Genomic DNA, 27,681 nt, shown 5'->3' with positions numbered 1-27,681 from the left:
ACAGATATGAGATCAAGACAAGCAGAAGGAAGACGTTGCACTGACAAACAGAGATGGATTAAAAAAAAAAAAAAGAAAGACATCAAGTCCTTTTTACTACTTTTTAAAAACAATTTCCATTATATCTTTATATTTTCTATTTGTGAAATACTATGCCAATTTAGTAGCAATTTCCATTTTGGTTCATGTAACTTAGTTACACTGCTGAGACTTCGTTAAATCCTGCGGAAATAACTGTTGCAGTCTGCAGTTGCCTGCTGATGGTTATTTCCTTGTTTGAACTTGGTCTGAATTATTTCTGTTCATGTCTTGGTTTTCTTTTCATTTTGGGGTGAAGAAGAAAAATAAGTCAGATCTGGAAAAATGTAGAGCCACAGAAAAATCTGAATGAACAGCAGGAATTAAAAAAAATTGATTTGAGAAAATATTGTGATGGTGTGAAATCTGAAGTATTACATTTCAGGATCTCTAAAAGTTGCATTAATTTGATTTTGTGTGTGTGTGTGTGTGTGTGTGTGTGTGTGTGTGTGTGTGTGTGTGTGTGTGTGTGTGTGTGTGTGTGTGTGTGTGTGTGTGTGTGTGTGTGTGTGTGTGTGTGTGTGTGTGTGCGTGTGTGTGTGCAGACTGGTGACACCAAACTTGATGGATGATGAGGCTGGCTTTGATTGAAAGAGATGAAGAGGCACAGAGTGACAGGTGGAAAGAAGATGAAGGAGGAGCAATAAATAGCAAATGAAGCACAGAAACAAAGGGGGTATTATAAACGCGTTCTTGGAGGAAAAAAATACATTACAGTAAACATCAGTGAGATGTGATTTCATTCATAACGTCATACCAGAAGATGAGAAAATGAGAAGGCAAATGAGAGTTGGAAGAGGAAAGAATAGCTATTAGTGTGTGACTCAGAGGATGAGTAGAGGACACAAAACAAGGGTCTAATTGCTTGACTAATTGGAGCCTTTGTTTCCAGTTTCCCTTCACTGAACTGCACGGATAGAAACAGACAAAAGAACTTGACTGGGCTGGATAAAATAAGAGGGGACTGCTGGAGATAGACAATATTCAGAGAATATCATTTCTGCCTGAAGACTGCAAGGTTTAAAGTAGGAAATATATATTTTTCATGAAATGTAGAGAATGTTGTCCGTTCCCTGTTAATAGACAAACTCATGGGACTAAAGAGATACTGTCGGCCCAGACGGAGGGATTGATTGAATCACGCATGCACGCATCCACGGACGCACGGACAGACGCACTCTGTAATACTAACCAGGTTTGCAGTGAGCAGAGCTGAAGCGAAATGAAGACAGTATACTTTCTGCCCTTGGTCAATACCAGCCTTATTCCTCTTATTCTCCAATCATGACACTTTCTCGTATCTGCCAGGCAGCTACAGTAATTTTCTGATTCTACTTACCCAGTATCTCTTCTCGTTTTCCAACTCAATTTCTCATTAATGTTATCTGACTGTCACCCCGTCCCGATCTCTCTCTCTCGCCCGATTCCTCTCTCTCTAATACCCACAGGTGGCCTTGGAATAATAGACTATTCTCAGTGAGTACATTTCTCTCAACTCAACTAATGATACCAGTGTTTAGAGCTGCCCCAAGGAGGCCCACAAACTTCACTTTTCTCCCCTTGTGCTGCTCTCCCCTCTCCACTCCATTTCTCATGCATTTCTCTAATCCATCAGAGAGCTATCACGCTGCTCTTCCCCGCAGCCTCAATAAATCCTCTTTCTTCCATCCCCTCTCTTCGCCTTGTCCCTCTCAACTCTCCTTCATCCCCTCCTCTTCACCCATCTCTTTCTCCCTCTCTTCTTCTGGATCATGTCCGTCACTTCTTTCCTGCTCTTCTCAGACAGTCTCTTCTTCCACTATGTACCGCATCCAATTCTCCCGTATGTAATTATTTAACATAGCGTCATGGCATTACTATTTTCAGTGCTTTTTCCTCTCTATTCCTTCATTCCACACTTTTTTTTTCCACTTTGATTTTGCCTGAATGCATGAACGTCAAGAAAAAAGGATTTAGTTTCCTTGCTCTAGCAATGTGTGCGTACTTGTGCTACACTAAGACGCAGAGAAACATATGCTCTTCTGATCACTGCGAAGTGCAACTACAAATATTACATTAAACCAAGGTCAAACAATACAACACCTACAAGCTACTAAGGATTTAACTGCAGGTAAGAGGTATAAAGTTAGCAGAAAAGAGGCAATAATTTGATGGGATAAGCCATGCAATACTTTATATTTTTCCTTACTTACCTACTAACTAGAATTGCCTATATGTTCTGTCTATTCCTCTGTGCCATAGATCACCATAATTGTCCAAAATAACATAGAAGACACATCAATAAACGCTCACAAATGTACTTTAATCCGCAGCTGAATTATTCATTTCAATCATTCAGATGGCGGCTTCTGAAAAATAACCTGCCTAGCTGGTTCAACGAAATCACTCATTTTGAGTGGCCCACGAGCCTCTCAGAGAAGCTTTGATCCAGTCGTCTGTTCATAATGACTCGGCTCATGTCAAAGTTGTTCAGCCCTTCACACCTCAGTTTAAGAAAGTTACAGCGATTGTAGGCGGGAGCATTGGAAAGGTGCGGGGATGCAGACGAATACACACTTTGGATGAAGCCGACATCTTTAAGCGCAGGTTGGAAGATAATGAGACAACTATTTGAATAACTCCTCCGGTGCTTTGCAGTGCATTGGGAAAAGTGTGTGTGTGTGTGTGTGTGTGTGTGTGTGTGTGTGTGTGTGTGTGTGTGTGTGTGTGTGTGTGTGTGTGTGTGTGTGTGTGTGTGTGTGTGTGTGTGTGTAAACATGTGTGCATATTAATGTATTTTTGACGTGTCTGCATGCGTTCCTGACTGCTGAACCCGTGTCATCACATGCCAACACATCCTTGATATTCACTGAGTCAGTAACAGCTTACAACTCCGTTTCACAGCTACTCAGAATGCAATGTCTGTGTTACCTCGGACTAACCTGACCCTCCGTCATCATTACTGTCTCTAATCACGTTTGGCCAGAATCAGCCCTGTGCTACAGCTTGGTTTCACTCATGTATTACTGCCAATCAGCTGTCCACTACCACAGTTTTTCACAGCTCAAGAGATGTGCATCAACACCCTAAAGACATTCTGATTAAACATAAGCCACTACACACTTGAACACACAGAAGCGCACACACTCAAACATAGATTTGTGTCTCAGCAGGCTCCCATCACTCACAGAAACAGATGGTGGAGTGAAGGCCTGAGGCAAGAAAGCAGGACAGAGAAGTCATTGCAGCTCCGTGGCAAACAGCTTCATTCTAATTCAACTGCGACAGCGTATCAACCAATTACCTTGAGCAGAGAGAGGTGAGTATTAATGCTCACAACCAAACACAATCAGAGAAATGTGTGCACACACATACACAAACATACAGACACACACACGTTTGTTAATACATGCATTTTATGAGACAGTGCAGCAGCTCAGCATAGAGCAGGTGCAACATTCAGCTCGTCTCCCTGCTATATCTGTATTCCTATGATGTCATGAGCAAGAAGCACTATACTTTCCTCTCCATAAATGCTTGAGTGTCCTCGCCATCTAATAGCCAGTAGTGCTTAAATGATTCAATTATAGATACTGAGAGATCCCATGGTGAAATAACTGGTCATTCTCCACTAGGTTCCCCTCATTGTTGCTGGAAAAGGGAACAGTTAACTCTGTCCTTCCAGCTCCATTCAGTCTTCGGCAGTTGCCTGTCGAGTCATGTGTATTGAAAACAAGTGGGAGAATGAATGCAAGTTCCTGCAGTTTGAGAACTAAAAGCTGCTCCTTGCAGATAATCTCAGAATCAGCTCTCCCCTTTCCTGCTCAACACACCACTGTCAAAGTTCAGCAGCAGACATTTTTAATTACTACTTTTTATTATCTATTACACTGAAGAAAAAAAATCAAAACACATTGAAACTCATGTTTAGAAACTGATTTAAAGAAGCACATGTAGGTTATGCTTTCATTCATGCAGACACTGTTCAATTGACTTGTGCTTTTTTACCTTATCGCATTTCTTAAACTCTGACCTCACTCTTGCCGAGCTGTCGAGATACAGCCAGTGCTTATTGGTGTCATCCATTTTTCAAACAATATTCCTTCTAATCGTCAACTGAGTGTCAATAGCGTTCCAATCAGAGCTGCCTCAGAAGGTTCGAAAATACTTGATGTCTAGCGTGGTGTTGGACTAGCTCAGTATGCAACTCAGCAAAGTTCAGTTTAGTTTATAGAATTTTATCAAATGTCAATCTCGCCGATGTTGCCTATACAGCCCGGGGCTCTGTTAGCTGTTTTAGAGAACAGAGTGGTGTTGACAGGGTTATCTGGGTTCCTCATCTGACTACTTCACTGTCACTCATCAAGCTGTTGTGACAGCACCTAGCAGGCACTGTCAAACTATCACTTCACAGATATGAGCAGAGGTGGAGGCAAAGAGTTCGACAAAAAGGGACACTTTCAAATTGACACAGGTAATACTTTAATAGTGATAACAGAATAATGGCATTAAAAAGAAGGAGCTTTTTGGTGCTTCTGACTGGATTCAGGTTAGTTTGAGAGTTTTAAAGATTGTTTTTTTTAATGAACAGAATTTTAACCCACAGAAGAGGTTGAATCAGTATTTTCGGTATCAGTGAATTTATATATTTTTTCTTTCAGCGGATTAGTCATTTAGAATATAAGATGTAAGAAAATTGTTAAGAAACAGCCCATTTCAATTTCCCAGATCAAAGATGGTATTGTCGTTTTTTGTCTATCCACAAATGCAAGGGCATTTAATCTGTATATAACTAGTATGTGATATAAAACAGAAATCAGAGGCAATTCTCATTTAAGAAGCTGGAACTGACAAATGTTTACCTTACTGTTTAGGTTTATTGTTATAAAATATATACAGAATACGCCAAAGATGAGCAAGTCATCAGGGATATAGTGTTTTTTAAGGTTGTTACTACAGCTCATTTAATGATATGCTTATGTAAACATTGCTATGAATCAGATTGAAGAGATGGAGCCTCAAAGGAGAGGGGAAAGTGTTTTGCAGGAGCAGAAACTAAGCTGGGAGAGAAATTTGGAGGCAGAGAATACTAATGCTCTCAATCTTCAGGTTTTAATCAGAAAACTTTAGATTTAGAATGCAGGCAAAGCTATTTTGTCTCTAATACACATACGCACACTAATAGCATGAGTCATCAGCTCCAGGTGGTGTTAGCCAGGTGGTGTGGATGCAGCCAGATCTCTCTAACAGGTGCACTGGTCCAACTTTCCTGTCCATCCCATCTATTAAATTTGCCACCTAGGATGAACTTTGACCCCCCACAGCGACAGGAAGCATGTGTCTCTGCTGCAGGGTGGCACATTCATACAGAAAACCTTTACACTTTTCATACCTTTCCCCCTTTTACACCCTTCAATTCAATCATTACATGTAATTGCCATTATGACTGTAGACGAAGCAAAATAGAAAGAGTTGGCCATAAAAACGGAGGGATGGGGAACATGAGTGGTGGCTGATGGGAAAATTTAGTTGAGAGGAGGGTAGTGCACCTGAAAGCCAAAGACGCAGTCATCCAAGACGCAGAGTAGCCACATAGGGTCAGCCATATAAAGGTTTTTTTTTTGTTTTTTTTGTGTATGTGTGTTTGCGTGTGTGTGCGCGAGTGTGTGTGTGTGTAAATCTGCGTGAAGCCTTTGATTGCATCGCATGGAGACCTCCAAACAGCGAGTGAAGGGTTTAAAGTGAACCCTTCAACGACAATATGTTTCATTCCCTGACAATATGATTCAGCCCTGCAGCAGCCATTAGTCACTGTTCACTCAACTCTACCACAATCTGCTGTACAGGTCCAATGAACCGAGACATAAATAACCACAGTCCAGGATGTGAAAAAAAAGAAACAACCTTGCTAACGTGGGAGTGTCTGTTGTGTTTCATTTTGCTCTCCTCTGTTCAATTACATTTCTGAAGGCTGCTCTCTGTTTGTGTTCTGCTCAGCACCATTCGACTACGTTCCATTTTACTTCAGCTTTGTCTCATTTCATTCAGTTCTGGGCCCAATATGATAATACCTAGAAACAGAAGCACAGTGTGAGAGTTGTTTTAAATTGCAGCTTTGATTAAGGCTTTGTGCAGAACCTAACTCGTAGAATGGAGTCTGCAAATAGGCTCAAATGGTGCTGAACTTATTCTCACATAACAAATTGCAAAAGAGGATCATGCTGAGGGCTAGCTGTAGCCTCATGAGTAATGACTGACAATTTTCACAGTGGCTTTCCATCCACAAAAACGAGAGTAATATTCCAGAAACACCTAAACCATCTAATTTTGTTCAATTATTTCTTTATTTTATCAAATGTTTAAAATTACCAGGTGATAAAATCTTTATAATGATTAATTATTATTGCTGCACACATCCTTTGATGCTTTTTTTTATTTATTTTTTTAACAGAAACTGTAAAACAGACTGTTCTATGTTGCTAATTTTCTCATTTCAATTCTATCCCATTTAATGTTAGAAATACCTTTTTGCGACTGCATGGCAATTATCTTGCTGCACACATTTGCCATGTCTGAAAGCCTATCTTACTATAAACTGATCAGGTGTAATGGTGTGTACAGGATGTGTGTTGCACAGTGTACCATACGGAGCATGTGGAAAGACGACGAATAAACTGCCTTTGCTTTGGGGCGTTTCAATAAAGTCATTAGATAAGGAGAGAAATTTCAAATGGCACGGTATTTAACAAACACATGCATGTTAATGCACACACACACATATGTATTTGCTTGCATGCAAAAAGATGAATATGTCCTCTAACGCACACCCACACACAGAAACATCAAACCAGATTTTGCCTCATTATCTTAAGCTAGACTTTCACACTGTCTTTGACATGCTTCCCCTAAAGCAAGTGAGAGTGTGGAGCTATAAAATAAGACAGATTTGACTCTAGTCATTTGCCCTAAAACCCCCATGACATGACAGAGAAATCATGAATCATTGAACACATCAAGGCAAGGCAACATGAAAAGACTTTGAGAGAGGGCAGACAACCAAAACTGGTGTGTGCATATGTATGTGTATCGGATTTAAGTGGAGTAAAGAGCCCACAGCTAAAACTTGGTCTTTGCAACACCTCACCTTCAGTGGACCATTATTTTCTAATGACATCATGCCCAAACTATTTTGCAGTTTCTATGCAGGTGCAAAATGCATAAACACCCACACAACCAAACCCACACACACACACACAAAATAACAGGTCGCAAAACTTGCAGTGAGTGTCACACCCAGATTTTTCTGCCGCACAGCCTCTAATGTTCCCGTCACATTCTGCCGCCACGCTCAGTTGCTCTGTTGTTGTCTTGTTATTGTGGAAGAATGCAACATACTTGTCAGACAGGCAGAGAAAATCAAAAAACTTTCAACCGCATCCTTTTTCTTCATTTTTTTGTCACCTCCCTGTTCTCCCTTGAAGGCCAGTGTGCCTGCTGTGCTAACCAGTTGATCCTACGCAGCGACGAAAAGAAACACTTGCCTTACAGCAGTGATGAATACAAATGTAATAAGTGTTGTGGTTTGGTTTTATTCTGTCACACAAACAACCAACGCACAACACAACATTTGCCAACATATCAAGTGGAGCAACAGAGACAAGATCATTCTTCCAGGATGGACTGACACACACAGATGTTGTGTGTCCAGAACAAAGCAACATACTAAATCTAGAGTATATGGACAACCAGGATGAGAAAATTGGATACACTGCATACTTCACATTCTTCTCTGCTTTGATTACCGTATTAATTTTACATTGCTGTTTATTCAGTCACACTTATGTCATCACTTGAAGGTCTCATCAAATGTTAGAGTATTATTAAGATGCATAGCATTAAAAGAAAATTGCAAGTGATCATTAAACCCATGCATCTGTTGCACATTCGGCCCCTATTTGTAGAGAAACACAGTTTTATCTTTTGTGTGTTTTTTGTAGTCTTTTCTATTACAGGTCTTCATGTTAAAAAGGAGGTCGTGTCATGTCGCTCAATGTCCTGTCATGGATCTCTTCTTGCAGTGTATCCAATTTTCTCATCCTGGTTGTCCATACTTTTCTTTTAATGCTATGCATCTTAATAATACTCTAACATTTGATGAGACCTTCAAGTGATGCAATAAGTGTGACTGAATAAACAGCAATGTAAAATTAATACGGTAATCAAAGCAGAGAAGAATGTGAAGTATGCTTGCAGAATGTGTTCCATCTCATTTGGTTTTCATGGTTTGGACTTGTGCTCTTTGTTGCATGACGCCAGGCAGCGCCACACTGACAAAACATAACAACATGCATGAAGGTCTGATTGCCTGACTTTCACAGCACATGATATCGCTTGCAGTACTTGATTCAAAATACTTTTCTAACCTCTGAGATTAGATCTTATAACTGACTGCATATCTATTGTTTGATAGTTAGTTTGATAGATGCGTTTGTATTTTGCGTCATAATCTAGAGTTGTGTTCAGGAGTATCTTATCAGGTTTATTTTAGTTTAAAACGTTATGTATTCGTAAAAAATGACATACATTAGAAAATTGTCACAATCATGACTGAATTTACATTAGTGCCACCCAGACTTGATAATCTGCTGATCCTTGGTAATCAGAGTGCTAACCGAACATCCACACTCACTGCCAAAGAAGTCCATTTAAACAGCTGGCCCACACTTTTACTCGAGCCGTTGGTGCAAGCTGATTCATTAACAATTAAACTAGAGTGCCTTATCATGTGCCCTCTCAACTGTAAAGATTTGTGGCTGTAGACCTGCTGGTTGCTCCCAGGTCGTTATTTACTAAGACTGATCAGACCCCAAACTCTCCTGCCTACTGAGTTCAGACACACCAGGTCTCTAGCTTGTTATAGCTTCTCTTTGTGAAAGCTTTTGGAAATTTCTGACCTGTCTTAAATACACCATTTTTCTTTATTTTATATAGAAATTTCTTCTTTTTTTATTGTCTTTTTAATTTTTTAATTTTATTGAATTATGTTTATTGTCTCAGTAATTTTATTGGATACTTCTTATTGTATTATTACTATTTGTCATTATATTAAATTACTTTCCCTCTGCTCATGTCCACTGGCCTTATTCTCTTCTCATCTTATTATATCCATATTGCCTTGTTTTAGCTCCTTTTTGTAAAACACTTTATTAAGAAAAGTTCTGTAAAAATAAAGTTACAAATAAAATTACTTATCATCACTATTTCTATGGTACTTCAGGTGTTGGAACATTTGGTCCAACATCTAGATTGTTATAACATATGCACAGATAACACTAAATAGTTGTGCTATTACTCTGGTCCCACTTGTTCTTTCTTTTTTTCTTGTCAATCTGACCTCACATTATTTTTTATCATTTATCAACTTTTAACACAACTGTATCATGCTGATATGAAATTACATTATTGTTCATCACTGAATCTGTACCATTTAGAAGGGCTAACATGCTCTAAACTTTCTGTATAAACACCATTAGATGTGTGTATATGTGTGTGTGAATAATTTAATGCTGCATTTTACAGCTTGTGTTTCATTCAGTCAGGCAAATGTGGGAGCCCAAAGGAATAGGAGCACCGTTTTTAGAATATCTCCTCTTGCATAATCATATCAACTTAACAATGACTTTAGATGCAAACTGGATGCAGCTCAGCGCTCAGCAATTAGGGAGAAAGATGTGTTGGATCTAGGATTTAGAGAGTGAGTCCTCTCAACTGTTATTTTTCTCCACACTCAGACACCTGATGAGAGCACTCTCTATACTGTGTGTTAATTCATACACATAGTACTGAAATGCATACATAGTTATACACACAAAGGGGTGGCTTTCCAGTGTCCAGTGAACACTTGAGGCATCAATTTCCCCGTGTTTGTGAGCAGTAAAAGCCTTCTGAAGCAATTGACTTCACCGTATTGGTACAAAAGAGGATGGAGGCTGACATGAATGGACACAGCACGTGATTGTTGCAGAGTGCTACTTAACAGGCAGAGAGACACTTTAACAGAAAGAGGCACAAGACCTGTCCTAGGAGATGCTCCAGTGGAGGTCTGCATTTTGTGCCCTCTTTTGGTCTTTGTGCTGGCGTGAGAGTGAAATAGATGTGCCTGTAAGATGTGTGTGTGTGTGGTTGTCCCAGGTACTTACTGCACAGACTTGGAGGACTGGGACCTGAACTTGCTGAACTCGCCTGGAGCGGTCCATTCTGTACCCAGCTGCAACACACATGACAGAAGACACAGGTTAGTGTGAAAGGAAGAGAAGGGAGTGTTGAAGCTGGAGAGCAGAACATAAGAACAGCATGATGCACAGTTTGAAAATTCTTCTTATAAATCAACACCATATTTATGATTATGAAACAATGACAGTGGTTATTTAGGAAGTAAAAGACCAGGATCATAGTCCCAGGTAGCAGATGTAGATCATTTCTAATTCAGAAAAAGGATTGTTCGAGTCAAAAGGACACTGCAAGATCCTCATCGTCTTCATGTTATGATAGCAATGTTAATGAAGAGTCATTGGGAAAACAAAATAATATGCCCCAGACCAACAGGGAGAGTCAATCAGGAGGCAAGTTCTGATGGGCAAAGTGAGGAAACAGATGAGAACTAATGACTATAAACAGACAGAAAATGAGAAAGACGGATTCCCTGCCAATACCGACTCTAAGAAGCCAGCTCATCTGAACCCCTGGGGCTCCTGTTTGAACCCTCTGGTCGAATCAGTGCCCATTCATTTCCTCAGCAAGCCAACACAACTAATTAGGGCCCCTGCTGCTGCTGATCCATAATGAAAGAATGCAGCGAAGATCACAGTGGGCATGCCTTTAATTGTTTGTGCTGGCCACACTTCTGGATTTGAGACTGGTCAGAAAACATTGTGGCGGTGACAGATCACAAGAGCCTTTCAGCTTGTAAATAGCTGCTGAGCCTCACTCTGGGTACCACGATGCATTCACAGAGAGAGGCACACACAGCGAGGCACACCTACAACAAACATACATACATACACACACACGCACGCACACACACGCACACTTACACATATACATATACACATATACACATACGAAAAGGCAATTATAAAATGGCACATCTGAATATGTTTGCTGGCGTGAGAAGAAAGCTACTATGGGAGGAAAACCTCAAAACGAGGCAGTAATGTCTGTCCAAAACTAACCAGGCCCCTGGCAGTGCTAAAGCCTCTGAGAGTCTCTGTGAGGCAGTTGGCTGCAGACGACGAGGGCACAATGTGTGCCACTGTGCTTTTACTCTGAAGTCCACGGCATGCTGTTGCTGTAGTATATTTCCACACCAACAGTATCCTCACATATTCTTCCTCCAGCAGAGAAGAAAAAATAATTTTATCTGCTTATTAATAGACCGACACTGCGACCTGTTAATGCTGCGCTTATCAATTATCTGCATCAGTAACATCACTGCCACAAGTGTTTCCACGGATTTCTTCACAGAATAACTAACCTTCAGAGAGAGTTAAATAAGTTTGACAAATAGCTGACATAACTAAAAGGAGTAGGCACCTCAGCAAACTTTAAAATCTTTCAAAGCAAAGGATAGCATTGGAACAAAATGCTGGTGCCTTGGCACTCAGCATAAAAAGGAAAGTTAAAAAGTAATATAGTTGAAAATGTTTGTAGGTATACTGTACTCAAATGTTTATACTCTCCCTTCTTTAAGGTTAAGTCCTGAAAGAGTTGTTGACCACATAAAATAGAAAGCAACAGCAAAGCAGAGGCAGCACCATAAAACATATTTACCTCAGCAAGTCAGGCTATCTTGTGCGGACTCTAAAGATACCAAAATTTGATGTGAAAAATGTGAATACAGAAATAAATGTACAAATAAAATCTGTCTATAGAAAGAAAACATGATAGTTGCATTTAATTCAAAAGTAAATATACATTTCTAAGAGAAATGAGACTATAATGGAGGCAAAAATAAATAGCGAGAACATTAACCTAAATGTAAATATGATATATTATATTTAATATAGATGGTTTTTTTTAGAGCAGTAAAATTTAGATGTACATAAACATTCAATTTATAGGTTGTGGCTTGGTAGTATAAATAAATAAAGATTATCATTAGACATTTCACCTGCAAACCTTGACTTCCTAATGTTGTGCTTTATGCAATATTTTGATTTAAGTAAATACTTGTATTTCTATTTCTATTTACTATGTAAATTTCTTCAGTTGAATATCAAATAAGCCAATCTCCAACTCCACAAAGCTTTTAATTATCAATCTATTTGTTAACAGTGAATGTAAATTCAGACTTTCATAGATATGTAGTTCACACAAAGGAGCATCAGTGTCACAGAGCAAATCTTCCAAAATAAATGGTTGTTGTTTTATCTTTTTCCTTGTCAGATCAGTTGTATGTGAACAAAAGCACTGATCAAAGACATTGTTACAAGGACAAAACACGTGCAAAACTCTGCTCTCGGATGAAAATGGCAGATGTTCTCCAAGGTGCACACATGGACATGAACAACACACCCACACACAGACATAAACAGAAACACACATGCACACAGAGATGTTTTCACACTGGAGAATGAGTCACTGCTTATTGAGGGCAGCATCTCCTCACCAGAGTAGGCAGGAGGTAAATCAAAAGGCAAGCTGCCAGAGAGTCAGGAGGGGCATCTCACACACAAGCACATACTCCTCATATTACATCTTTAAATCACACCCCCTCACTGATATAGTGTCATTCTTTGCTTCTACTTCAGAAGTCCCCTCTGAAAAGTGAGCCAGGGAACTTGGCAATCCAATATCTTAAACTTAAAGCAGTTAAAGAACCCAGACATATACCAGGTCTAATATAAACTGTCTTTTTTATCCTCTGTCACAGAGACACAAGCACACACTATGTGTGAACCTCACCCACATATGTAGGTACCTCGTGAAAAACTAATTTCAGATGACCACTGGCCCTGAAACACTGAAAAGTGAAACACAAAACAGGGTGGAGAGATAAAAGAAATATGAGTGTGCAGTGGAGCTATTGAGACATTACTCCTCTATCTCTCAGCTTTCTCCTCCATGTGATTTTTTTTTCTCTCACCGTATAAGAGAGAAGTAATAAAGAAACACCTGACCTGTGATTTAACTTCAGAGTGGTTTTCTTTCTCGCCTTCACTGTTTGTTTGTTTGTTTTTTTTTCAAGCGGTTGTGAACTACAAAGTTTTAACCACTAAAAATACTGAACGCAATGTTACTTTTACTTCAACTGTTCATGTGGTTATCTAGGACATACAGTACAGGCATACCATGAGGAGAGAAGTATGAAGTGGGATTTGTTGGGTCTGCCTACTGTTTGTAGTTGTATTCATTAAACTAAAGTATGTTAATAGAAAACCGAAAAAGATTAAGCCTGAAATATTGAGAGCAAAAAATGAAGCATTCTGCTCATTGGAATAAAGGCCATGTTCTGTTTAGCAGTGCCGGAGCACTGATCTTTACATTGCGGCAGGCCATTAAGATTCAGGTTGAGAAGCAGGGTTTGGGACCGAAGGTTCACTGGCTTGATTCCTGGGATAGGCAAGAAAAAACATTCCTGGCTGAAGTGGCATTGATCAAGATACGTAACCCGCAACTGCTTCTGATGTGTGTTCTCTGCTCACACATAGATTAAATGCAGAAGTCAAAGTCCGATGTGTAAAACATATGTACACAACATACTATCACATACAATGACTGCTCTTCTTCTGGATTTAACAGACCCATTATTTACTGCATGTTTGTCTGGTTCTGTTGAAGGATTCTTCCTGCTAAGAGAGAGTTTTTCCTGCCAGCTGTCACTCGTGGGAATTGTTGAATTGTTGGGTTGCTTTCAATAATCTTGTTGTGAGGACTTTACTATGTTAAGTGCTCTGAAATAACTTATGTTGTGATTTGGTGCTGTATAAATAAAATTGAATTGAATAGAAAAATTCAGAGCAGAACTATATTTTTCTCGCATGCAAAAATATCCTCAGTGAGAAAGGGCAATTGTAACCTGGGAAGTCTGTAACAAACATTAACAATGAAATGACAGGGCTGAAGTCTGTGTGCTATAACATAGTTATAATATCAGAGATTATGTTTAAAATGTATTGTAAAAGACTAAGAAAAATGAAACTATACATGTAATATAGCATGCCTGCTCATGCGTCGCTCCTCCTCTTTCAGCTCAAGAAATTGCCTGCTTATCAGTAACGACTGTTTGAACACACATGCTAAGAAATGTCGTGGGAGGAAAAGCACAGTTGTAACTAATAACATTAATTATGGCCACATTCCATTTAGGTGTTTCAGGTTTAGGGCCTTTATTGTTTACTGTTGCTCTTGAATGGAACAGAGTTATGATTAATGTAATTAGTTCCTGGTCTAGCCTGTAGCTAAAACTAATGTCATTAGTTATAGAGCTTTTCCTGCTGTGAAACCAACATGTGCTGTTAAAAGGTCTTTTCACCCTGAGTTAGAGGAATGTTGATACATCATCTTTGAACTGCACTGACGGCAACCCAGGCATAAGTTCATACCCCAGCATTTTTAAGAAGGCGCTGACTAAATAAGGAACGAGAGAAGAGTTAGAAAAGTAAAATGTTAAAACGATAACTGTTCCAGTACCGAGTCAGTAAGGGGGCACGAGGAGTGTACCAAAAAGAAAGAAAAAAAAAAATATCAAGATGGCTGTTTTTGTCTCTTTGAACTAGACAGTGTTTTTTAAGCCAGGGAATGAAAACAATAATATGCACTGAGAGCCAACAACAGTCTTTGTTTTGACTGTGACCTCATTAAGCAGGAATACTTGGTGCTTCATGTAGGATGTTTACGGTGTTTATGAGACCAGTCGATCTGAATGATTCGTGGGGTTTGAACGGGGTGGATTTCCATCCTTCAAGTCAGTCACTGATCTTCATTCATTTCATTTTGGCCTAGTATGAACCTGCAGATACTTCAAACGGGCTGGAGTCTGGTAATCCATCACAATTATCTTCATGTCTGGTTTTATTGCTGTCAAAGTTATATTATCAATGGGTGGTTATGGTCGTGTTAGTGAGTATTGTGAATGGAACATCCTCCGCACACCAATGTAACTACAATAGGAATAAAAGCAGACATAGACATGCTGCTCACTGTGATGGATTACCCATCTCAAGCACGTTTGAAATTTTAATCCCGGGCGCATCCATTTTCGTCCCTGTTGATGTCACTTAAAACATGGAATTTCAAATTGTATATAGAATGAAATTCATTACACGCTTGTTGTGGTTTTCAATCCAAAATGCTATTTATTATTTTTGGACAGGTGTTGCTACCTGGTAAAAAAAAAAAAAAGGTGTTTGAAAAGCAGCAGAATAAGCTGTTTTTAGAGCAGACATTTTGATTTATTGTAGCAGGAAAAACACAGGTGTTACTAACAACATTAAAGATGGCTTTGTTCTATAAGTGTCCCAGTAAGCCATGGCAATGCCATGGATGATCCAGAATTTCAAAACTGAAGCAGCTAAATAGATTTTGACTATCATTCATTTTAATATCGACACCTGACCGTTCCTTCTGTGAAAGGAGCCGACCTCTTTGATCCATCCTTCAAATCAATACAAGAAAGTGAGTATTTTGTACATACTCTACACATATTAAGGAAAACCCACAATATGGTCGATCCTCTCCTTATCAACTGCTGTACACAGTTCAGTGTCATAGTTATTAGAGTTAAACTAAGTTGAGATACAGTCTCTGTTACGAACACAGTGACAAGGTCTCGTCTGTCAGAGCAGCTACCGTCGCTGTCGAGTCTGCCATATTGATTGTACCTCCCTGACCCAGTTTCCCGTGTGTCTTTGTCTTTTTTGTGTCTTCGTATTGAACCAGATAGAATAGGTATCACAGTTGACATACATCACTTCCAGCATGTGTCTGTACGAGCAGAAATGTACAACAGCAGTGAATGAACTCACACACACGTACTTTCTGCTACTCATATTCTCTTTTTTAATATCAGACGAGCCCCGGTCTGGTTCTGTGGGAAGCTCTGCGGGAGCTGTCTGGACATTCTGATTGAGGGAAAATCTCATTACAGATTAGCTGTGGGGACGAAATATGATTAATGCCAAGGCGGGACAATGGATGATCCCCACTCATATTAAATTCATTCACATGCGCACAGATAATGTCCCAGCAGGAACATACACTACCCCCAACCCTAAACTGACCAGAGCGAGCTGGTGCATGTAAGGGACTGAAAAGAAGAACGACGATCAACTCAAAGTCATTTTTTTCCTTTCTGTGTCAGAAGTGTGCATCTGTGTGTGTTAGAACAGACCTGAATGAAAACCAGGATTACACCAGAACTTTTCTTTGCATACCCAAGTGAGTGAGAGAGAAATGCCCCTCCCCTGATAACGTCATCATTTCATTAAGGTATCCTGCTCGGAGATATCGGCCACATTTGGTACATCGTTCGAAAGCAAACCACAAAATGCTGACAGGGGTCTCCATGGAAACGCCACAGAAATGCTTCAGCTCCCTACTTTTTGTCCTATCACAGTTAAATGTCTCATGGCAGCACATTCCATTTATAGCCAGCTCGCTATCAAGGATGACAACGTTGTGACAACTGACATGAAGTAACAATCCCTGACAACACTATGTGAGTCAGGTCATGAACAGATCAGGAATTACAACCACTTATCACATTTGCCAAGCATAATATTATGCTATTAATTGTGTGCAATCACCTTTTGAAATATTTCAAGATATCTTCCCATTTTCATTTGAGTCTCTAGTTTGGAAGCTCTACCCTTTAACAACAACACACAGAGGTGATCCTCTCACTTTCTAGTCCATGCTGCATTCATGCTGTTGTTTGTCATTGCAGGTATTTATCATTGGTGAGTATTTTGAAACAAGTTTACAAAGGCTGTCACCTAAAACAAGAGACCCAAAAAGCCTTTACTTTTCTCTTTTGTACAGAGACCACAGTAAATATGTTCTATAAGACTCCACAGACAGACATCTGTAGTATAATGTGTCAGCCTTATTTTTAGATATCTCATCTGCTAATACAAAAAGCAGATAAATGACATCCATTTATCCCATTTTTATGAACAGCTTAGAGTTATTAGGAGAATTTGAACAGCATGAAATAAAGTTTAGACCTCTTAAGCGCTAATGGTATTTAACAGTAGGGGTGGATGTAAACCTGCTTTTCGGATTAGTAAAGCCCTGCCTTACCTGCTTAAGGACACGAGTATATACCGTGTATGAAACAAGAATTTATACAAGTTGTGCAAAAATGTCAATATTTGAAGTCCTCTTTCGGAAAATTGTTTTTAATAAACAATAAACTCATACAGAGAGATGGGTCGCATAGTGAGGAAAAGAATTGAGATTTGATTTCCTATTTGTAAGACACAATGTGTTTCTGACGACGGGGAAGGCAGCGAGGCCTGTCTGTCAGTCGGTGGCAGAATGAATGATCCCTAGCCACAGCGCTGCTCCTCTGCCATTACCTCGATGATATTTCTCCACTGCTAAATGTCACATCAATATTCGCAGCCAGCTAATTAATCTCAGCTCCCATGGAACCTGGTGACATCTCAAATCCTGTTGGAATACAGATGGCACCATGGCTGGACCTTTGCTCTTAACACATATTTGCTTAGAGCGCTCATATGTTGAAGTTCAAACATTGTGCAACCTCATGCATCTGTCCCGTCTTGAATCTTTCAGAGGGGTTCATCGAGAAAGCTTTATTAGTGAATGCAGCTTGACTTTCATTCAATTCCAGGTAAAGGGTACTTCAAGGATAGATGGAAAAGGAAAACGATTTTTCACAGGATGTCCTACAAGAGGATTTAAGTTCCCTATTTTCTGAGCTGTGTTGGAGGTGAGTGATAGCCTGAGTGTTAGGATGGCGACATGAGGTGAGCGGGTGATTGCTAAAGACGAACAAGGTCAAACTGCTCATTGTCCCTTCTGTTCCTGCATGGCAAAGGTCTGGCACAATGAAAGGCTTATCCTGCCGACTGATCAGGACCCGATGCTTTTACTAACAGCAACTGTCTCAGCACTGATGTCAGATCACAGCAATATTAGTCTAAGACCTTTTGACCCATTGAAATTCCATTAATAACTACACTTCGAGAAGAATACGTCCCCATGTCTGACCTGTCTGTCTTGCTGCATAACTGTCTGTTAGAAAAAGGAAATCCATTAGATGCCATTTAGAGCTATGAGTCACTGTCTGCCTGAATACCATATCAGATAATAAAGTCAGTGTGTAGTCTAATGATGGGTTTGGATTTTCTGCATGTATTGTACTGTAAAAGAGCTTTCCCAGAGGTATATATTACACAGTGCTTTTGCCATTTATGTCATGACACTGAGAAGTTTGAAACTATTTAGCCCTCAGGTGATTCAGATTGTTCCTGCAGTAAAAAGCTTGTTGCTAAGCAATGCTTGTTAAAAACCAGGGACAGTATTCATAGTCTTGGAAGCATGCACTTTTGACAGTTTGCAGAGAATTATAAACAATAAAGAAGGTTGGCCCCCTGTTTATTTTAAGTGGAATATATTTCTCTACGGCTCAGATGTTACACAAGACTGCAGCACAGCTTAGTGCTTACCTGTCCTACATAGACCAGCAGTCTGGCGTTGAGAGGACTCTCATCAGGACTCAGCCAGAACTCTGAGTTATCATCAGACGATACTGAGAACTGGAAATCACCTGGAGCGGAAAAACATGATCAAAGTGTGTGTTAGTGGAAGTAGATATGTAGGATCCCAGATAAGTATAATCAGAGTATAATCACACAGGGCATGACCTCATAAAATAGATTCTTAGGTGTAAGAATGCGTCAAAAATTGGATGCCCAGTCCACCCCTGACAGTGGTGAGAGATAACATGTGGATACAGTGACATGAAAAGTGTTACTGCAACTGAATTTCCAATCCATATGCAACACCTGCGTGAATGGAAATGAACAGAGGTAAACCAGAGAGAGCATGGAAATTAAACAAGCAGCCAAGAGAGTTAGATGATTTATGTCATATTTAGGTTTAAAAATAAATACTTCAGGATTATGAACAAGTTGTCAGTTTTGTCTGACAAAACTGCAAAAAGGCTGTTTGCCCCTTCGAGGCTGAACACCTTAAGCTGTTGCTTCAAACCCTGAGTTTCTCTCAGCGTCTTCCCCTCCTGCCAGCCTGAAGGAGCTGTCTGACACACTGCTTCATTTCCTCATTTGTACATTTTGATATCAAAACGCATATCGGGGAGTATTAATTTCAAGAAGTTTACATCAAGAGAAGAAGATCACTGTTGGATATTAATTTGTCATCAAAGATCTATCTTTGCAGACAAAAATTTCATGAGCAATCAGTCATCATTGATAGGATAAAGACAGCAATCTCTGTCCTCACATTCTAGTATTGCACAATGTGGAGTCACTGTCTAAATTGTAGCTCTGTGCACACTGAGACAACTATCAGCTTATCAACCCCTTTGCTGCACTCAAACATTTGACATCAATGACTATAATAACTGTATGTGAAATAAAATATGTATTAATTCACACTGATATATAAATCAGCATTTCTCATGTTGTGACTGGCTGCACTGATGGAACGTTACGTCCTATCAGAGTTATTATACCATATTAGAGAGTATGAGAATATTTCAGAGGGAGGGCGAGTGTACTGCGGCTGAAAAGACTTAAATAATCGCAAGAATTAAAAATAGATGTCTAAAATGTATACTCGTTTTTTCACCTAGATCCTTTTTCAGCTGCAAATCACTAAAATCTTGATTAAGTCAGATCAGTCAGGTCAGGTCAGACTATGACACAACAACAGCTCAATAAATAAACCCAGATCCCATCACTTTATGTCTGCGGTGGTCAATAATGAATGAATGGAACACTAACACTCAAAGACACTGAATAAAAAGTTAATAATGTTAACTTTTTAACTCTTTTCTCCACTTGCAGGATCTTTTTACTGCCGCTGATTTGTTCTTAAACATAAATGTGCATCCTTGCATGTTAATATTTCTATTTCTAGTGGATAAAAATAGAGGCTGCTCTTTTTTTTTTAGCTATTGCTGTGGTAAAACGTGGTATCTGAGCTCCATGAAGCCTTCTTTCTCATCTTGGGGTTACTGGAGACAGAGTTTAGGGTTACCTTAGATTTTGTTAAACCTGCCTATGAAATAAGCTCCTTCTAAACACTGGGATCAGGAAATTAGGGTGTGTTGTAGAGTACAGTATACCACAGATACATTACCAGATATGCTATGACAATATTTGGCACTTCTCCAAAGAAATACATTTTCAACAAAATGCTAAATGTCACCTGGATAAATTTAGGAATGAATCATATTTTAAATACACTTGTTTTTGTCAGGATCTAAACGATAAAGGTGAAGGGCACTTTTAAAGCTCACTGTGCCACTGAAGATAGTATGACCTTTGAGCTATCAGCTGGGGAGAGCTATACCGCCAGCAAAAGCTGCCCGAGAGATCTAAATGAACAGTAAGCTAATTAATATCGTCATATTCTGCAATAAGGGCACTTGGGCATTAAGGCATTTCAGTTCCCATAGCAACTGGGTTTGAGGGTAGGGCCATGAGGGGACTGCAAAGCGATTTAGCTATGAGATTTTCTGGTATCCGGTGCTAATAAAAATGTGAATATCCACTATATTAGTGGTTCTGAAGAGCTAAGATTAAGAGGGCTGGGGAAATTGTCTAGTCTTATAAAGGACACATGCTCCAAGGCTCTCAGCCTCAGATCAGGGACTCACTAATAAAATGAGGTAGTTACCATCTCTGTAGGGGTGGAGGAAGCCAAATATCCTCAGGCCATAGTTCTTCCACTTTGGAGCCACTGCCAGCTTCTTCACTGTGGTTCGGGTCTGTAGTGAGAAACAGGAAGAAAAAAAATTTGATCATGTGTACAACACTTGTTGCAACCTAAAAGCTTTAACTCTTGTTCCAAGGGAAATATAATGTTTAAAAAATGAATAAAATAAAGCATAAATCTAACATCTGTCTTGCTTGTGAAAGAAAGCTAATGAGCAAGCTGGTTATGTTAAAAGGAAATAGATGTGATGAAGATCTTATTTTATCATACTTTAAACACATTGCAGTTACTTTTTGCAGACAATGTGCCGCCATATAATTGTAGTCATTAAGCATGATCTCATGCAGGTACAGTAGCAAGTTAAGTGCATATTTGACATTCTTGTGTGGCTCAGCTTGAAATATTAAATGACATTTTCAACCAATTTATGGCACTAACGTTAGCTTAATTAGCTAACTAGATGTAGAAATAAAAAAATCACATTGCCAATTTAAATCACCTTATTTAGTCCAACCTTGGATCAGATCAGTAGTAACTATACTAGTATTGCACACAAGTTCAATAGTTCAGCAGTCTAGTATTTATCTCAGAGTAATCAGATCATTGTTCCTGTGGCTTTGCAGTCTTATTATTCTTTCAATTAGAAACTAACATACTGTAAACCACAGCTGAGATGTATTTAGTAACCAATGAGCAGACTACACTGCTAAAAGCTACTGATCTGGTCAGTGACAGCAGTGATTCATCAGTTTCACGGGTTGAAATTTTGTTGACAGACATTTATTTGCACATGTACTGAACACCTCTACCAGCAATCTACTAGCAACATCTGATCAAATCTGCTTGTGACAGTTGTCATTTATTTGATGGCTACAAAGGAAAAACCTACTGTCTGCTGCCTGCTTTTTTAAGCTTACTAAAAAAATTGCTGGTGATAAATGTGCCATAGTTAGCATTATAAACTGGATATGTGCCATGTGAGAACAGGGAGCCTAACAGACATAGTAGTTTTTAATGCATTTTACTGCTCTCACTGTAATACTCACATGAGGGTAGAGAGGGAAGTGCAGGTTCTTTCTGAGTTGGGCTATAGAGGAGCCACACCAGTCCTCAAACACATGAAGGTTGGCCTGGCCCTTATACTGCCAACACACAATCACACACAGAGAGGACACGGGTTAGTGCACACAGTAACAACGGCATCATGTTTGCTATTAAATAGGAGATATGCTTCAGTACTTCAGCTGCTGGAGCTGCCATCCTGCTTACAAGAGTTCAATTTGCACTGGTTTCATTGGAAATATATTTGTACTGGAATGTATGTCATTTCTGTTGCCTCTACGCCACGCAGGAAAAAAAAGGAATTCTTGGTGAAAACATGTGAATGCAGCATGAAGCCTTTCACTTTCCAGAATAACAGAGGAAGGCGACAGGAGAGCTCGTCAGGAGTATCAGGGGGGAGTGTGAACTGAGAATGTCTGGAGCAGTTTGTCAGAGCTTATCCCCTGCCCATAGTCTGACATTTGTCTGAATTACACAGGGAAATCACAGGACACAGCAAGGACAGATGGTGAAACCAGACTGCCTCGGGGTGTAGTTTCCTCCCAGGCGCGCACGCACGCACACACAAGGTCTGCTCATATATTAGAAGACATGACTCTCCAAAGACCTGTGTTTGGAAGTAACGTGTTTTAGGTCACATGCAACATTAAAAATAAATAAATAAACTCCAGACAGCAAGGCTGAGAAGACTTAATACACATTCAGACATGGTTACACATTTACACACAAACTCACACATGCACAGTGCAACCTAATGTCAAGCCTTGGGAGCTTGTCTCAGTGATTTAATGACCTGCAAAGTCTTAACTTTTCATACTCGGGATGATCAACAAACTGTACAGACACGTACTGTACACACATATGGCATCCTTTAATGCGTGACGGCAGCCCCAGCAGGCTGCCACTATAATGCTGCCACAGATATTTAGAACATCACACAGAGCTTGAGCAGAACGCTGGCTCTCACGAAACGACTGCGAAACAGCACAGTGAGGTTCTCTGCTTGGATCAAAGCAAAAGCAGGCTTCACTACTTTGGCCCTGTTTCCTTTGTTGAAGGTAGCTTTTCTGTGTGTGGAGAGTGGTTGCCAGCTGTATAGGCAACAAGTGGGAGCTGTCAAATCATTCAATCAGAAGAGCGAGAGTGACCTCATGACACAAAACACACGGAGCCACATATCCTGTTGTTCTTTCATCAAAGAGATTAGCGGGGTGAGACAGGCAAGCCTTTCAGGGTAAACACCTATCTGACTGCAACTCTGCATCTGTGTCTACATTTAAAGGAGAGAGACTTTGACAGAGGGTGTCATGCTCCTTTCTGAATCACACAGGCATTCTAACAGATGGTCTGACCCGAAGTAGTCCTTCTCATTTCTCTCCTGACTCGGCGCGGTCAACAAAGTGCCCTGCACACTGACAGCAATTACTGCTCATGAATTAATCATGAGATATTTTGTTTCGAAAACATGTCATTCCAAAGCAGTGGGGCTCCTGATTTTAGTTCACATTTTAGTTCTGCTCTCTTGCAAAGTGACTCATTCAAATTTGAAACAGAAGGGGTAAGACACGGGGATTTGTGAGGTCGACAGAATCAAATCAGAGAAAAGCAAAAGAGTCAGGTAGATGACCGAGAACACTTGATGTCTAAAAAAGGGAGTGGCAGAGACAGAGAGGGGGAGACATGGCGATGTTAGAAGGATTTAGCAGACGGGACTAGTCCCTGTGTAAATATGCCTTATGTAAAGCTTTTAATGGATTTCCTGTGGGTTTTAAAAGCAAACCTTTTTCGGCCTTGCCCCCTCCTCTTGTCAAATAGCAATAAGCGGGCAGCTTTAAAAGTCTCTAATTGTTCACACACACATATCCCTGTGTAGCCCTGGAGAGGCCGGGCTTTTTGCTGGGGGCACTTGTGTTTAATTGGCTCTGTTTTGTGGGTGGTGGTAATGCCAGAGCTCTGTCTCTGCTCTGGCCTCAACAGGATGTTGGATATGGAGTCAGGCAGGAAGAAGTTGTTTTTTCTTCATCCTCTAACTTAAACTCACCCAACTGTTAACCCTTGGCTTCCCTGACTCTGCTAAACAGTCCTTTCCTCGATGCTGTTCCTGTATTTCATTTGACTTTTTCTCTGAGTGTTGCTTCTGTCTTCCCTCTCTCACAGCCCTCAGTCCCACTATCCCTAATATTGTCTTCTTCCTTCTGACCTCTCTATTTCTGCCTCTCCATCCCTTCGTCTCTGCTTGTGTGCTGCCGAATGATGTCAGTTTCTCAACTCTCTGTCTTTGGTTTCCCTGAGCTCAGCTGTAGGCTGTCACTCTACCATGCTGACAAAGTGAGATAGCAACAGATACTATCTCATTTTGTCTCCCTCCTCCTTCCATGTTTTATACGTTAAAGTGATGCTCACAGATTCACTTTCACGTTCACAGGTGACTTTGCATGCATGTGGGTTTTTGGATATACTTGCGTGTGTGTGTCATCGTATCATGCAGGGACGTGGATTGTGCTGTCGCAGATTCCATCTTTTCAAACGACAGCTTTTTTCCAGCTTGTCAGCTAATATTCACATTCAGTATTTGGCTAAAGAAGCAACAGAGTGACTGCTGTTGTCTTTCCGTCTTTTACTCTTGTTTATCGTCCTCTGTTCTGAGATCCAAACCAAACACGCTCAGTATTCTTGTCTACAGAGGCAGGTCCAGAAAGCAGTGCTCCCTCTACTTGTGCCATCTTAAGGCAGGACTATCTCTACCTGTCAATCAAACTGATTGTGTCTGTTCTGAATGAATGTTTGGTCAGAGGTAACTTGTTTCACTTAGCTTGGGTGCGGCAGTTGTAGTGAGCTGAGGCAGGAGTCATATGTCCAAAGTGGCTATTTGTTGGTGCTAATTGCCAAGGCCTGCAGGCAAAGTCTACTTTACTGCAGTACAGCCCTGTGTCGTATATTCAATAGTGGATTTTCATGCTGTAATGGGGAGGCTTGTGCTGATGTGGATATATTAACTCACTGCTTTGTACATGTCTTGAATTGCTAAACACTCCCATACTTCCAAGACGCTGTAGTCCCTCCAGAAGAGCTCAGAAACAGCAGCAGAAATTATTTAAAATGTAAAAAACAATATTCTTAAAAAAATACAGTTACATTTTAATTTGTTTATTTCTATCTTCGTTTTTTTTTTCTTTGGACTTTTCTTACAGCTTGTGCAACCTTGAAAGATTCCCTGCAATATGCTGACTGTCAGCATGATGACACTGGAAACTATTTGTAGATATCAACATTAAGGAAATCTGCTCTGTTCACACATTGCAAAAGATTTTTAGAAATGTACATGGTTATCAATATAAACATATATTTGTATATTTACTATCATTCAAGAAGAGTAAATTCCCAATAAATACATTCTTAACAGATATTATACCTATCAACATATTATAAAGTATTGTTATGAATAGGACATCATGTATAAGACATCACTGTGGACACTGATATGAAACTGCCTGACCATTTAGTTTCTTCAGTTTGTGCCACTTAACATTTTTTAAATCTGAATTCATTTTTGTACATTACTGTCAGTCTCTATTTAGTCATAATCCATTTGTTCTTCCTGGAGTTCATCCACCTCTTACTTATGTTCATCCATGTCCATATGTTGAACCAACAGTTGTTCCATATAGTTCCAAAAAAAAGTATGGGAACACTTTCCATATTATCTGCATGTATATGTAAATGTATCTTAAAAATTAAATCCATGCTAAATACATCATTCAAATATTCAAGAATAGAAGTGTGTGTGTTACATCTACTTCTAATAAACGAATGAAAAACATCTGAAGGTAAACCATGCCCTGCAAAATATAAATCTTTAAAGACTTACTCTGGAACAGGTTATAAAGAAATCAGAGAGTTTAGATATTCATCACCACACAATTAGACAAATTGTCTGTAAATGGAGACAATGTAGTGCTGTTGCCACTCTCTCTAAGTGGGTGCCAGATAAGATGACTTTAAAAGCATAACACAGAATGCTCAATGAGACTAAAAAAGAACTCTGAGTAACAGCTGAAGGCTTAAAGGAATCACTGGAGCTGGTTAACATCTCTCCTCATGAGCACATCACTAAATAGTTATAGAGGAAGTCGCTGCTGTCTAAAAAAAATAAAAACAAACTTAAAGGGTCTGGGCTTAGACAGCTTGCCACCATCACATTTATCAAGTGATCTTACAGGATCATGTAAAGGGAGGGTTTCTACCAGCTGAAGCTCAGTACGGGTTGAGTTATGCAGCAGGACAATGACCAAAAGCATTTAATTAAACCCAATAAAAACCTTCCTTAACATGTTCCTTATTTGCAGCTACTCAGAAGAAAAAGAAGTTGTTAAATTCAAGTGTTGTCATATTTCCACCAGCACTGGGAATGTTTAATGGGTGTGTTCAATAAAGACATGAAAGACTAAGCAGACTGTACACATAGGATCACATAAAGCACAAAACCAGGTGATTCCAATTTGAAGCTATCACAGTTTCACAGGAACAGAGCACCCGTACAGCTCCGACTGCTGTTAAGAGGTGAGGAGAGGCAGACAGAGAGAAGCAATTAATGCTATCTGTCAAAAATGAAGAGTAAGGCCAGAAATTAGAAAAGACAGGACAGGGGAAATAGCAGGTATGCAGGAAAGAGGCTGAGTAACAAAACAACTGATTGTCAAAATAAAAGAGTGTCGTATATGTCATATCTTCCTCCTCAGACCACACACATCCTCCACATCTCTGTGAGCGTATCTTCATCTCCACTGTTCTCCAACAGCTCCTCTCTCTCATCCATCTGGTCGCACTATCAACCAGAGTACAAACCAGACTCTCTCTCTCCTCTCCTCCTCTCTCCTCCAGGAGGCCGTCTCGCTTTCTCAAAATCTGGTGCAGCCTTCTGCGATCCTGCTGGCAGCGAGGCGCTGACAAATGGCTGCTCGGCACACCCACTGACGAGCCATCGCACCAACTGACACTGTAAATCCCTATTGGATACGAAAAGTGAGACATGGTGTCCCTGGCACAGACACACCGGGGCATATACAATATCACACTCTGCTTAGTCCCCCAGGTCAAATGGGAGAGATGGCATTAAAGCTCATTGTTGTTACATCATAACACGGTACTGCAGTTAAACGGTGCTGTTGTGTTAAAATGTACTGTTCGAGTTGAAATGCGTTTGAATTTATGAAGAGCGTTTATAGTCTCTCCCAGCTGATGTCATCTTTCTCTGTCCAGTAGTCATTTAGGAAAGAAAAGAAAGTATGATTAGTAAGAAGGCACATCGAGCCAGCATTAAAGACAACATTATATGGGCAGAGATAAGAACTCATTTCACACAGAGAGCAGCAAAAAATGGAGGACAAGGTTCATATGATCTAGGTTCCAGCTTCATCAACTACTGTAATGAGGGTTTGAATAATCTGCCATCTGTCCCACAGTTACATATTTTCTGTAATGCCAGAGATGTAACATTAAGGGGATGGATATGGCTGAGGGACGAGAGATGAGCTGTATCTTTTTCATCTCCTGCCACAAGCTGCCAATCATTTACCCAATTGTAATGAGAGGCAACTAAGAGGAGCCACACTGAAGCCTCCTTTTTGCCTA

The 27,681-nt window shown here is 39.9% G+C and overlaps 1 protein-coding gene across 1 annotated transcript in view; it reads right to left on the bottom strand.

Moving 5' to 3' along the window:
• The window catches only part of b4galnt4a (beta-1,4-N-acetyl-galactosaminyl transferase 4a), a 127,519-nt gene that overhangs the window by 26,487 nt on the left and 73,351 nt on the right, over nt 1-27,681 (bottom strand). Inside the window, exons 4-7 of the mRNA XM_069701857.1 lie at nt 22,035-22,130; nt 20,950-21,040; nt 18,753-18,853; nt 10,257-10,324 (exon numbers count right to left, since the gene is read on the bottom strand). Coding sequence (XP_069557958.1) covers nt 10,257-10,324; nt 18,753-18,853; nt 20,950-21,040; nt 22,035-22,130 — 356 coding nt within the window. The remainder of the gene's footprint in view (nt 1-10,256; nt 10,325-18,752; nt 18,854-20,949; nt 21,041-22,034; nt 22,131-27,681) is intronic.

Source organism: Brachyistius frenatus, unplaced genomic scaffold (genome assembly GCF_029030835.1).
Source record: "Brachyistius frenatus isolate BFR_SWC_R1_liver_20210118 unplaced genomic scaffold, ASM2903083v1 Contig_39, whole genome shotgun sequence".
NCBI lineage: Eukaryota > Metazoa > Chordata > Actinopteri > Embiotocidae > Brachyistius > Brachyistius frenatus.
The sequence above is the reverse complement of the archived record's forward strand: the minus strand, read 5'-3'. Positions and strand labels throughout refer to the sequence as shown.